General features: G+C 34.7%; 1 protein-coding gene across 1 annotated transcript; it reads right to left on the bottom strand.

Moving 5' to 3' along the window:
• Positions 1 to 5,206: 5,206 nt before the first annotated feature.
• LOC117912129 (ABC transporter G family member 32-like) lies at positions 5,207 to 14,146 on the bottom strand. Its single transcript, XM_034826609.1, has 24 exons — positions 13,764 to 14,146; positions 13,422 to 13,542; positions 13,233 to 13,321; positions 13,071 to 13,155; positions 12,287 to 12,446; positions 12,092 to 12,168; positions 11,952 to 12,005; positions 11,772 to 11,862; positions 11,272 to 11,573; positions 10,897 to 11,178; positions 10,213 to 10,529; positions 9,955 to 10,115; positions 9,771 to 9,874; positions 9,470 to 9,629; positions 8,718 to 8,837; positions 8,533 to 8,627; positions 8,106 to 8,438; positions 7,738 to 8,028; positions 7,108 to 7,191; positions 6,879 to 7,012; positions 6,565 to 6,792; positions 6,065 to 6,236; positions 5,702 to 5,956; positions 5,207 to 5,570 (listed from the first exon to the last, which is right to left on the bottom strand). The coding sequence occupies exons 1-24, from the start codon at positions 14,039 to 14,041 to the stop codon at positions 5,298 to 5,300; spliced, it is 4,266 nt and encodes a 1,421-aa protein (XP_034682500.1). The 5' UTR covers positions 14,042 to 14,146; the 3' UTR covers positions 5,207 to 5,297.
• Between the last annotated feature and the right edge of the window lie 606 nt (positions 14,147 to 14,752).

The raw sequence follows: 14,752 nt of genomic DNA on the forward strand, positions 1-14,752 counted from the left end.
CCTCTTTATCTCCTTTGGAAGTTGAAGGATTTGATTGCAAAAGCAAAAGTGACTGCAAAGACTATGCAAAAACAAACCACCACCAAACCAGCTTTCTCCAAGAAATCATGTTTGTAACCAAACTCGTCCTCAAGTAACTGTTTTATTGACACCAACCGCACCCCATCTGAGAGCTTTACTTGGTTTTTCATGTCTCCATATTGGGACGTCAGGAGCCCATACAAAGTCCAGGCTATTGGATTTTCCCAATAATACCATCTCCACCATATGGGGATTCTCTGCAAGGGGGAAAAAGACCACCTCAATATCAGTCATGACTTACGAGAAGAAACAGATCAGTCAAGAGAAGCTTTTCCAACATTAATTAAGGTATGAATTACTTTCTAATTTTTCTTTTGTTATGACATGATATCGATGATGATTCTGCACGATGACTTGAAGAATTTGTGAATTTTGTAGATTGTTGTATTTGATCATTTAGATGATGTTGTTTGATAGTCGTTTACTTTTTGATTGTTAAATAAATTTTCATCTAACAATTCTTTGTAGGTTCATTTATATGTCTTGACATAGTTGTCGGAAATAGAAACATCTGAAAATTTATAATAATAAGTGATAAGTCAACTCATCACTTATCATATCCTATATTCAACCAAATATAAGATAAGTGATGGGATATATTATTTATCTTCCTTTTTTTATCTCTTTCACATGGGATATGTTAATATCATGATAAGATATGGGATATATATCTTTCATGTATTAAATATTTATTTATTTTTATCAATTTTTTATTTTTAATATACTTATCTTACAAAATAAATTTTTTTATTTTAAATTAAATTTATGAGTAAAAAAGAAAAACTAAAAAAAAATATTTATAAAATAATATTAATATATGATATATAAATTATTTTTATATATTAAATAACAAAATATTAAAAAATATTTTAAAATTTAAATATTTTAATCATAAATATTGTTAAACATAAATGAATTACTTTAAACATTGAAATATATATATATATATATATATATATATATATATATATATATATATATATATATATATATATATATATATATATATTATTCATTTCAAAAATTAGGATACACATATCCTATCATATCACATCCCATCAACCAAACATAGCTTAGTGTAAATAAATCTACCATTTATCTTAATTAGTTCTAAATTAAAATTTATTTTTAATTAAATTGTTCTTATTAAGTACTTTAAGATTACTTTAAATTCTTTTTCAATTAGTGCAAGATAATTAATTTTATATTGTCATTGATTTTGTTTAACTTACTATAATATCTACAAATTATAAAATTAGGATTATATAATTTCTACAAAATAAGGTGATTTTCACGGATATAAATAATTATATTTGCTTTAATGGGATTTATAGACTCAATTGATTCTACTAGAGAAAGATTGTGGTATAGTGGACTATAAATTCAAAATGTTTTTATAATAAAACCATTCACAATAAATAAAAATTAAAAAAATTAAAAGAAAAAAATAGTAGGGACTAACTTTTTATTAACTTGAGTAAATCGTGAAATTAATTAATTCCAAATTCATGTAAAAAATCATACAAATATAAATGTAACAAACACATTTGAGCACACATCTTTCTAATTTTAACTTTGAAAATAATATCTTAAAAATCATAAAAATAAAAGTTTTTGGATGGTTTCTCATTTTAGAAGGTAGTCTTTTAGTTAAGTTCTAATCTTATCCGATTAGATAACTCAAACTTTCTAATTGTGGATTATTTAAATACTAAAATATTAAATATAGACATATATTTATTCCATTTTCTCTCTACATAAATTTCATTTTTCCTCTTTGAGAAACATGAGTTTCATTTTTCCTCTATGAGAAACTTGTACTTGGAGAAGCTTTTCCAACATTAATTAAGGTATGAATTACTTTCTAATTTTTCTTTTGTTATGACATGATATGGATGATGATTTTGCATGATGACTTGAAGAATTTGTGAGATGATCAGCTATGTTTTGAATTTTGTATATCGATGTATTTGATAATTTATATGATGTTGTTGAATAAATTTTCATCTAACGATTCTTTATAGGTTCGTTTATATGCCTTGACATAGTTGTTGTCCGGAAATAGAAACATCTGAAAATTTATAATAATAAGTGATAAGTCAACTCATCACTTATCATATCCTATATTCAACCAAATATAAGATAAGTGATGGGATATATTATCAATCTTCATTTTTTTATACCTGATATGTTAATATCATGATAGGATATGGGATATATATCTTCCATGTATCAAATATTTATTTTTATTAAATTTTTATTTTTTAATATACTTATTTTACAAAATTAAATTTTTTATTTTAAATTAAATTTATGAGTAAAAAAGAAAAACTAAAAAAAAATATTTACAAAATAATATTAATATATGATATATAAATTATTTTTATATATTAAATAACATAATATAAAAAAATATTTTTGAAATTTAAATATTTTAATCATAAATATTGTTAAACATAAATGAATTACTTTAAACATTGAAAAATAAAATATATATTTCATATTATTTTTTATTCATTTCACAAATTAGGATATACATATCCTATCCTATCTCATCCCATCAACCAAACATAGCTTAGTGTGAATAAATCTACCATTTATCTTAATTAGTTCTAAATTAAAATTTATTTTTAATTAAATTGTTCTTATTAAGTACTTTAAAATTAGTTTAAATTCTTTTTCAATTAGTGCAAGATAATTAATTTTATATTGTCATTGATTTTGTTTAACTTACTATAATATCTACAAATTATAAAATTAGGATTATATAATTTCTACAAAATAAGGTGATTTCACGGATATAAATAATTATATTTGCTTTAATGGGATTTATAGACTCAATTGATTCTACTAGAGAAAGATTGTGGTATAGTGGACTATAAATTCAAAATGTTTTCTAATAAAACCATTCACAATAAATAAAAATTAAAAAAAAAAAATAAAGGACTAACTTTTTATTAACTTGAGTAAATGGTGAAATTAATTAATTCCAAATTCATGTAATTAAGTTATTAATTTTTTTGAAAAATCATACAAATATAAATGTAACGAATGCATTTGAGCACACATCTTTCTAATTTTAAATTTGAAAATAATATCTTAAAAATCATAAAATTAAAAGTTTTTGGATGGTTTCTCATTTTAGAAGGTAGTCTTTAACTTAAGTTCTAATCTTATCCAATTAGATAACACAAACTTTATAATTGTTGATTATTTAAATACTAAAATATAGGCATATATTTATTCAATTTTCTCTCTAAATAAATTTCATTTTCCCTCTTTCAAAAACATGAGTTTCATTTTTACTCTTTGATAAACTTGTACTTGGAGAAGTTTTTCCAACATTGATTAAGGTACGAATTACTTTCTAATTTTTCTTTTGTTATGACATGATACTAATGATGATTTTGCATGACGACTTGAGAATTTGTGAGATGATCAGCTATGTTTTGAATTATGTAGATTGATGTATTTGATCATTTATGTGATATTGTTTAGTTTTCATGCATCATTTACTTTCTGGTTGTTGAATAAATTTTCATCCAACAATTCTTTATGGGTTCATTTATATGCCTTGACATAGTTAAGTTGTCCGGAAATAGAAACATCCGAAAATTGTTGCCCTGATAGGATATTTAAATTCTCTTTACAGATGGCAGCATTACCTCTTGTGTTCTCCCCATGGACTGCTATCTACTCTCAACCTTCCGAGTACGTTCATCTAGCTCAACATGAGGTGCAGGAGTTTGTGTGGAAGGAGAGAAGTTTGTTGGGTAAATTGTTTGGAAAGAAAAGCGTTCTAAGTATACACGATATGATCGACAAATGGGACTTAGATAATAGTGTGATCGTAAAATTCTTAGGGGATGAATTTTATTTATTTTCATTCCCTTTGGAAAGCGATTTCATAAAGGTTTGGTCCCACGGAACTGTGTTTGCGGAAGGACTGTGTCTTGCGGTGAGAAGATGGTGTCCAGGATTAGAATTAGACTCCAAGAGTACGTCGTATACTCAAATGTGGATGAAACTTCCGGATCTTGATCGTTGCTACTGGACCAATGAGGTTTTGTCCATGATGGCTTCTTCAGCCGGCCAGCCAATAGCTATTGACACTTCTAGTAGTGATGAAGCCCGAGTCTGCATTGAGGTTGACGTCAACGAACCACTGGTGACGGGAGTGCATGTGGATGATGGAGAGGGAGGATTCTGGCAGAGTTTCCGCTACGAGATTCCGGGGTTGTGCTTCCACTGTGGAAGAATTGGCCACAAGAGAGAATATTGCCCACATCCACGTCGGAGAAACATGCAAACCTATGGAAGTCACAACTTGGCTCCTAGAAGAGAACATGGGCTTCGACCCCTTCGGTATTTTTCATGGCATCGTCCGGGTGCTGGGTGGGTGAAGTTGAACTTTGACGGCTCATTCAAAGGGAGGACAGGGAGAGCGGGAGGTGGAGGCTTACTACGAGACGCACAAGGCTCCTTCATCGCTGCTTTTGCCACACCATTGGATACAAGCAACTCATTGATGGCCGAGATTGGGGCACTTGAAGGTGGGCTCAGGTTGGCTTTGAAGTTGAATGTGGAGCGGATTTTGATTGAAGGCGACTCTAAGATTACAATAGAGATGTTAAGCGGGAAGCGGGAAGCCACAGAGGAAGAAGAGAAGTCCCTTATGACTCATATCCGTGAACTTCTGCAAGGCTTCCAAGAAGTTACTGCTCGCCATGAATTCAGGGAAGCAAACAGGCCGGCTGACCACCTAGCAAATATAGCAACACAAGCACATGAGCCTATGGAGTGGCACCCCCACCCTCCTCATTCCTTGCTTCCTTTCCTCCATCACGACCAATTCAGTAGGGTAGTTCCTAGACTTGTTTTGTAAGCCTTCTGGCTCCAAATTGTAAATTTGTAATCTATATTTTGTGATTTATGCTTGTAAAAAATTCCACTGTTAATCCTTGTACCATGACTATACTTTGTACGCATACATTCATTTGATGCAATATAATTGAAATTTTCTCTTCTCATGATACTTTTTCATCCTGTTTTCATCTCTGTTGCTAATTTTAATTTCTTAGTCTTAATATAAATGTGATATTATATACCTATATAGCTATATGAATTTGCAGAAAATGGATTTGATTTCCATATAAACGAAAATTAAGAGTGTAGATGAATCACATTTATTACATTTTCTATTATAATCCTCCTCTTTATCTCCTTTGGAAGTTGAAGGATTTGATTGCAAAAGCAAAAGTGACTGCAAAGACTATGCAAAAACAAACCACCACCAAACCAGCTTCCTCCAAGAAATCATGTTTGTAACCAAACTCATCCTCAAGTAACTGTTTTATTGACACGGACCGCACCCCATCTGAGAGCTTCACTTGGTTTTTCATGTCTCCATATTGGGACGTCAGAAGCCCATACAAAGTCCAGGCTATTGGATTTGCCCAATAATACCATCTCCACCATATGGGGATTCTCTGCAAGAGGGAAAAAGAACACCTCAATATCAGTCATGACTTAAGAGAAGAAGAGCTACATTATCTGAAAGATGTCTACAAAACCGGCCTCAATTTGATAATGAGAGCGTGTAGAGTAAGTGTATTATTACCCTGCGAACAATCATGAATCCACTGAAAAGGTTCCACATCATATAAAACGGAGCAGCGATGATTGCAGCAACATTATGATTGGGTGTAACAGCAATGGTCATCATTCCAAAGAAGGTGAAGTACAGTAAAGTGAAATACATAAAGCATGAGTACCAAAGGAACTTCGTCAGGTTCCATTCAAATGAGGCCATGGAGTAGAACATACTGCTGTAGATAAGTGACTGTACAAACACATAAGGCAATTCAACCAAAACCTGCCCAAAAAGAAGTGTTACGAATCCTTATCTGTGTTTGCCATTGGAAGATTGATAGCTACTGTGGAAATTATAGGAAGAAAACAGAAGGAAAGGGTGGGTACAGACCTGGGCAAAGGCAAATGGCAGAGCAGAATACATCCCTGCTGCTCTTTCTCTGTATGAAACAGACCTTTCAACATAAACAACAGGCTGCACTGCAGTGGCATTTGTGATTCCTATAAATAAGACTGCTGCATACATGGATCCCATAGCATTAAAAATGTCCTGCTGTGTCTCCCTGCAGCAGAAAAAGGATTTGATTTCATGTAAATACAAATATTCTGACTTTACCACAGTTTGGTACATTGTTTATGATGCTGTTGGCTAATCATAATTCAACAATGAAGAAAAGGGATGGTTGGACATCAGAAGTTTAGAACCATGTTGCAAATCAATCATTGTCCAGGAGACACCAGGTGATACCATCCAGGAAAGAAAGCTTCCCTTACTCTTTTGAACGGTTCTTAACAAGGTGAAAGCATATGATGAAAAAATGATGAACAAGACAGATAGAGATACATCATAATGAAAATTTTCAGAAGTTGAGAGAAGCTCCAGATGGTAACCTTTTAGAACCGAATTTCCAGCATATCGTTCCAAACATCAATGATATGATAACAGTGTAGAAGAAGCGGACAGCAGTGTATTGTGGATTCCGCCAATAAGACAGATTTTGCTTCCAAAGACAGTCCAGAAGCTGGGAAAAGAATGACCGAGAATATTTGGTTGGGAAGCTTAAATCCTTTGAATCCCAGATTGGTATGCTTAGTCTTTCAACCAGTGTTTTGTTTTGCCTGAAACATAACATAATTAACTAAGAAAAAGCAGGACACATGCTAAAAGATTGATTCTGTTGCAGAAAATGAAAAATATCACTTACTGGAATAGATTTGATCTTTTATAAACTTCTGCAAAATCCAGACCAAGACGAGCTTCTTCTGTAGAAGAAGTGACCTCAAGCATCCATGTAGCAGGGTTGTAGCCAGGCATGATCTTCGGGACTCCTTCAATGGCCTAGTAAAAACAAAGTAAGAAGGGAATAAGACTCGTGTTTTCCATCAGTAGGCTGTCAAAAAAGTACAAACAAAATAGAAAGAAGCAAGACTAACCTCAAAAAACTCAACAAGTTTGTGAGACTTGGCGCCTAGAGGACCAGCATAAATGAGCTTCCCTCCTTTCTTCATAAATAAAAGCTGTGACAGAATATATTTGTTGGGAGATTAGAATCATGATCAATGCTTACCTATCCATGTGAATTCATTGTCAAGAAAACATAGTTTTAAAAAATAAATGCAGGGTTGTATCTGCCTATTTAAGTCAGAAATAATAGCAGATTACAAACATGGTAGTATCAAAATATATACATGCCCTAGATAAAGGTATAATTTCAATATGGTGAAGTGATTTATGAGTTAATTTCAATCCTTTGTCTTTTTTTATGAAATTTTACTGGACTTTTTATCACAAATTTTGACCAAATCCTATTTTCCTATATGGCTTTTAGTTATGATAATGGAACATCAGAGCTTTCATGTTTTCCAAGATTATCAGCTGCACTTTGAGGGAAAATAGTCAGATCATTTCTATGCAAATTGAAGTTCAGGTATTCAGTTTGAATCCAAAAAATTTCCAATTTTAATTGTAAAGTCAACAAATATGTTAGAACTTCCTAGCTGAGATGAACTCCTGCTCCAAAAATTAAATATGGCTCTACTCAAAAGGAATTAAAAGAGGAGAACCTCATCAAAAGACTCAAAGATATATATGCTTGGCTGATGGATTGTGCAAACAATAGTCCGCCCAGTGTCGACGATATTCCTCACAGTTCTCATAACAATGGCAGCAGACCTGGCATCCAGTCCTGAAGTGGGTTCATCCATGAACACAATAGAAGGGTTGGCAACAAGCTCAACAGCAATGGTCAGCCTTTTTCTTTGCTCTGTGGACAATCCATCAACCCCAGGTAGACCAACTAAAGCTCCACTTAAAGGAGTGAGCTCAACAAGCTCCATAACCTCACTAACAAAAGCCTGCAATTTCATACATAAAAGTTAACCCATCAACCAAATAGAAAAAACCATTAGCAATATCCATGGACCATAGTTACCTTCTGTGTTTTCAAGTCAACATGGGAAGGTAGCCGGAGACAGGCAGAGAATAGAAGTGATTCATGGACAGTCAAGAATGGAGAATGAACATCACTCTGCTCACAATAGCCAGAAATCCTTGCAAAGGTCTCTTGCCTTTTGGGATAACCAGAAATACGTATGCTCCCTTCAATAATCCCCCCTGTTTTTCTACCAGCTAAAACATCCATGAGGGTAGTTTTACCAGCACCACTGACTCCAACTAATGCAGTAAGCACGCCCGGCCTAAATGCTCCAGTAACATTAACTAGCAACTGTAATCGGTCTTCCAGTGCACCCTGCTGTTTCAGTTCCTGCAGCAACATGATGATAAGATCATAAGAAAAAACATTAAGGAAAAGATTTGTGGCACAGATAATAAACAATAGAGAAAATCAGCCAATGTACCGCTGGGACATCCACATAATAATTAATGTCGTGGAAGGACATGGAGAGCGGTTGAAATGGAAGGACCATGCCTCTGCGTTCTTTAATGTCTCTGCCTGAAACAAAGGTGAAGAATCAAATCTATATATTCAAAGTAAACTCGAGAATATCTAGTTGAAGCAAAGAAATAGTCCTTTCATTCATACCAGTAAATGAGTGTGAATGCTTCAAAAATTCTCCTAGCTCAATGACAGCATGTTTGCCGTTTGTCTTCTCTTCATTGAGAGGCTTTTCTTTAGAAACAACAACTTGTCGCCTCCCAAGGGCTGCACAGAATTTGAGAGCATGATTTTGATTAGATAGTTATTATTTTCAATTAGTTCACTACATTGAAGTTTTCACTGGAGATAAGGAGATTAGACCAAGGATTCCACTGGTATTTCAACAAACTTCCATACATTTCTGTAGCCAAAGTCAAGCTCCCTGTACTAAATTGTGCCTTCCTTCCCCTGCATCTAGCCCCTGTTCTACTCTAATAGAATTTTGTAAAGGATTAATCCATGATTATACTAGTTTAAATTTCTATGTTGGTAGGATGGTTTACCCTCTCTGCCAATTGGTCTCATCCAGGATCATAGCATGCCCTTCTCCTGCCACCAATTGGCCTCCCAGGAACTTGGCTTCGACTCATATAGTGTTGATGTCATGTCCTAATGAGTCATAAAGTAATTTTGGAGCCTAATGGATCATTTTTTTTCCATAAACATAAACAGAACCCCAAATAGTAAGGAAATGGATTGATGGTTTTTGTCATATTTGGTTTCGTTCATTGGATGGTTAAAAACATATCTTCTGTTTCAAAGAAGATCATAATGAAAGAATTACGCATCATTACAAGGATCTACTTTTTCTAAATATCTAAGCACCCTAGCTTAAAGAACTGTTCCATGCAACTTACGATTCAGGTAAGTCAAGAAGAGTGTGAACAGGATGTTGAACAAAATTGCGTAGCCAAGCAAAGCACCCACGCCAATCCAGTACCAGTAGCTCTCTGGAAATAAACTGCGGCCTCTCAATAATGCCTCCCCTAAAGAAAATGTAGTGTGGTTCCCAGCTCTCTACAAATTATAGAAGAGAAATAGAAATGAATAAAAATGAGAAGGAAATTACAGGTTTACAAGGTCAGTTCAACTGAGTAAGCAGTTGAAAGCAACACTTAGATAAAATCCTAAAGAAACACTTGCATAAAATCATGTTACCTTGTCCCAAGAATGGCCAAGGAATTCATTCACAGAAGCCGCATTTTGAGCATACATCAAAGGGGAAAACCAATAACCCCAAATCCACCAATTGGGAATGCTATCTGCAGAAGTGATAAAGATGAGTGCAATAACAAAGTGAAGTTATGACAGATGTAGGAACCGAGAGAAGATTTAAGCTGACCTCTTGAAAGGATAAATCCTCCCAGAGCCATGACCACCAACATTGCAAAAGATCCAAAGGTGTTAGCAACTATCATATTTCGTCCCAAGGATGCCATGATGCGGAAAAGAGAAATAGACATCTGGTGCAAAGAGAAATATAACAAAGCCTGCTTAAGGCATCTGCATAAGTACAAAACAACACTGAATCAGTCTCAAATCGATCCCCAAAAAAGGAAACTAGCTAGCATTTCTTCTAGGCAAAAGAAAAAACATATACCTGGTTATTTGAGGATCAAATCCAACCACATAATAAGTAACTGCCACCCATATGCAGGACTCTAGAATTGAAGATGGAATACTCAAAAACCAAGAAGGAATTGTATAGACCCAGCATGGATAGAAGCGCAAGTCTCTATGCTTGTAGAGAACTGGAAGCTTGGCTACTAACATTGGGACCTCCGTAAAGCCATTGAAGAGAATCATAACTATTGCAAAGTAGAGGGCACCAAGATAAACACCTCCATCATCAAGTGTATTATGATGCATGGTTGTTCGAAAAAATACAGTCACCATGATCACAACAACCAAAAGAAGCTGCAAAATAGACCCCATGGCTCTTGTATCAGTATTTAGAACTCTAACTTTACAGCAATTTTGTCACAGGAGGTCCTTTTTTCTCCTTTTATCACAGATGATCGCCCCACAACTAACAAGATAATGGAAATGATCGTATACAAGTCAATACCAGAACAGAAAACAAGTCCACCAACTCAACCTAATTTAAGTCAGACATAAACCCGAGAGTCTAATATACAAACTTTGTTTAATTGAATTAGGGTGAGCTTCAAGAATTTGATCTCCAACAAGCTAAATTTTGAGTCATTCATATTTATGGTAAATGGTATCTATGCATGGACTGAAGGTTTCTTAGGATAATAAAAAAGCTGCTCAAAAGAATTACCTGTGTGAATTTGAAAATATAGATGAATGAATTACGTTTCATCAGCAGCATTTGCCAGGAGAAACTCATCTTGAGAAGCTCAGCCCTCTTCACACCATAGGTAAATGTTGAGAGCGCTGCAGGGTGACTACAGCATCCATCAATAGGTACAGCCAGCAACTGGAACAAAGATTTTCTGGCATGAAATGATCGAAAAGCTTCTGCAAGCTTTGCCACAGGTACATATTGGTAATCGCGATCAGGAAAGGACCAATACTGTTCTTGATCTTTTTCTGATATGACCTGTGTATAAGCATTCAAAGATGGAAAAGAGAGAAAAATAAGCACAAATTCATAGAGCACAAGTTCAATTGCAAACTCCAAATATATACTTACTTCTTGCAAAAAATCAGCCACATTTTTCCTATCTGGACACTGAAACCCCATAAGTTCAAAGAACTCAAGAGCAGCCTTACTTGGTCCCTGGTACACAATCTGACCTTCCGCCAAAAGAATGATATCATCAAACAGCTCATAAGTCTCAGGATCTGGTTGCAAGAGAGATATGACTGTTGTCCCATTAAGTGCTTGAGTTGAATGCCTAAGGTACTTGATAATTTGATGCGTAGTTGAACTATCAAGCCCGGTTGATATCTCATCCATGAACAATACTGTAGATGCACCCACTAACATTTCACCTGCAGGGCACACAGACATCTCACTTCTGTTTAATTCACATATCTAGCTTCATTAGGTATTGAATGAAAGGTTATATTTATAGGTTCTGTATTGCGAGGTTAATTCTATTCCACTAGTAAAAATTGGTAGTACAGAGAAAGACCGACAAAGCAGTAAACCGAACAAGCAAAACCACAAACAAAGGAATGCAAGATAACCTGTAGAAAGCCGCTTCTTTTCACCCCCAGAGATCCCTTTGAGCATTTCATCGCCCACCAATGTGTCCGCACAAGGGTCCAATCCTAAAATCTTTGTAAATATATGAGCATACAGGAAAATGGCTAAAAATTTTCCCATCACAGAGTGACAATGAATCCTCCATTGTGGAAATGAATTACCTTCATAATATACTCAGTAACAAGGCTTGTTTTCTGTTCCCCCAGTGCTAATGCCTAAAGACAGAACAAATACATTCGTATAAACACATGCAGCAAGCTCTTTGAGGGGAAAAAAGGGAATTTCATGTAATAATTCACACCTTAATAAATATATCTAGATCTTCATCAGGTTTTATCCCAGCATTCTCCTCTCTTCTTAGAAGTTCCAAAAGCATATCTGTCACAAAATTTCATAGTTTTAGTACTTTTATATTTCAATGACTAATTATCCCAAAGAAATGAAAATAGATGCATGTATATGGACACATCCACAAACAAGATTACTTTGAGCTTACCATATTTGAATCCAACACCTTGACATCGTCTCGAGAACTGAAGAGTCTCCTTGACTGTCATTTCTGCAACGTGCCAGTCCTGCTGACTTACATAAGCTGAAGTTCTTTGCGGAACAAACTCCCTAAGCTCGTGTCCGTTGTATGTGATTCTCCCTGACATCTTTAAAGTAACTCGACTGAATTAATGAAGAAGTAAGATACAACAGATAAAGGAAAACTAGTACAAGTTCTCTCATTTAGAGCTCCTTGCAACACCTATTGAGACGGATCTTTTAAAATCCCCAACTACGGGACTCCATATATACAATACAAGTCAGACAACTGAATCCTCTAATTCAATTGTCAGCTTTCGTCCACCTTCCTCAATCACTTCCAATTAAGTATTTGATTTCCTTTCCTTTTTCTTTTCCTCAGAGAGGGATATGACTTCCCAGGAAACAAACAAGACCATCTGGCCATTTTCTTGCCAAAATATACACTTGGGGTTTTTCCAGTTTTAGAAACTTTCACATAATTTTGCCATTGCTATTTCAGGATTCCTTGTACAAGATCATCTTGTGAAATTGCTGCACATTCCACACCATGGACCAACCCAAGAGAAAATTATCAGATATTTAGCTGAACCTCTAGCCAAAAGCCCACTCAATTTGAGTCAGTTCTTGGTTGATAAGTCTCACATAAAAATTAACTTCTGGTTTTCAGAATACTCAAGATATCCCTAAAGTAAAAAAACATAAGTGATTATAGAACATCAATTGATGCAAATTCTTAATATATTGGGTACCTGCAGGCCAGTTCCAAGTCTCCCAGCAAGTGCCAAAAGCAATGTTGTCTTTCCAGAGCTCGGAGGACCCAAAAGCAATGTCAATCTAAAAGAAAACATGTCTGAGAAGCAAAACCAGCTTGGCAATTTAACAACGAGTTTATAGAAGTTTTTAACTCTTACCTTGAAGGTCTAATAACGCCACTAATGTCGTCTAAAATTGATAGCTTCTTCCTTTCTCCAGGGAAAATCCTCAACTGCCTCAAGAAAGCCTGCAGAATTTTTTGTATTTCATGAAGCTTGGTCAGAAAGAGACTGCAGTTAATGAAACTATTTCAAAAAAATTATAGCTTGTAATAACCTATCACCTACCTCAGTCGTGTTGAAAATGAAATTGGGGATTGTAGGCAGTGCTCTGCTTCCGACATGAACAAAAGAATTGACCTTCAGGTGCTCAAATCGAACTTCGACTTTTGGAAATTCCAGACCAACACTAGAATCCCCATTAAGAAAAAAGAAACACACAATCAATCAAGTCATAGCAGAACTTCAACTCAGAAGATAATGAGAAAGAAAACCCGGTCTCAAACAGTTCAAAGCAAGCCCTTTAAGGTTTTTTATTCTACTTTTCTTTTCATTTCTCCTACATTTTCTCAGCAACCAAGCAAAACCCTTTTCAGGAAATGCAACAAACAGCTTATTGAAAAAACTTACTCTTTAAATCTCCTTCTAATTTTATCAAAAAACAGCTCTGGGTCTTCGGTGACAGCCCTAACCAACCGATCCACCACGAGCCTGCGCTCATAAACGTCGAGCTTACACAGTTCAACCTCCGATACTTCCCCAGAAATATTCCGAAACAACGACCTCCGAGCTCTAGAATAGGTCGGAATCCTCTGCAATGAAGCCCAACGAAGCGCCTTGTCATCACAATCTCCATTTCCACTGTTGGCGCTCCCATAAACAGTGTCTAAAGAAGAAAAGCTATTCATTGTAACGACAGAAATCAAAGCCTTTAGGCCTAAGCTTAATGGTGAAAGAAGGCAGACTATTTAAAGTGTGAGTTTGGAGACATGAATTACTGAATCCATCCAACTACTTTAGTAGGCTCAAAATTGGTTGTTGAGGTCTGCAATTAATCTCAACACACAGAAGCACACAAGAAATGAGGGGTCTTTTGTGGGGTTGGAAAGTGAGACAGACGTTTCCACCTTTGTTTTTTTGTTTGCTGGTAGAAGGTTTAGGTTAGACTTTAGCGGGAGATTTTTGAATGAAACGGTCGAAAAAGTGGGTTTCACTTCTTGGTAGTTAAAACGGTCTTGACCTGTAATGGGGAACACGAGGAAAGTCCTTTTCCTTTCTCATCACACCTTCTTTCCAGGCTTGCGTCCTCAATATTTCCCTTGGAAATTTTTTGGGATTTGGTCATGGCTAAAATAAAGACTTTAAATTTGACCTACCGATAAATTAAATTTAGATAAAAATAAAATAAAATAAAATTGATGTAGTAAATAATAAGATCGATTCAATTATAAAGAAATAAAATATAAATATACGTAAACTGAATGTTGATACAAGTAAATGAGACTAATTTTATCACATGATATTTTATTTTATCAACCATCACATTTTGTATTATACCATATTAATAAATAAATAAAAACCCGTAAAACGACACATATATGGTGTTTTCATTTTTTAGT

This window comes from Vitis riparia, chromosome 4 (assembly GCF_004353265.1).
Source record: "Vitis riparia cultivar Riparia Gloire de Montpellier isolate 1030 chromosome 4, EGFV_Vit.rip_1.0, whole genome shotgun sequence".
Taxonomy (NCBI): domain Eukaryota; kingdom Viridiplantae; phylum Streptophyta; class Magnoliopsida; order Vitales; family Vitaceae; genus Vitis; species Vitis riparia.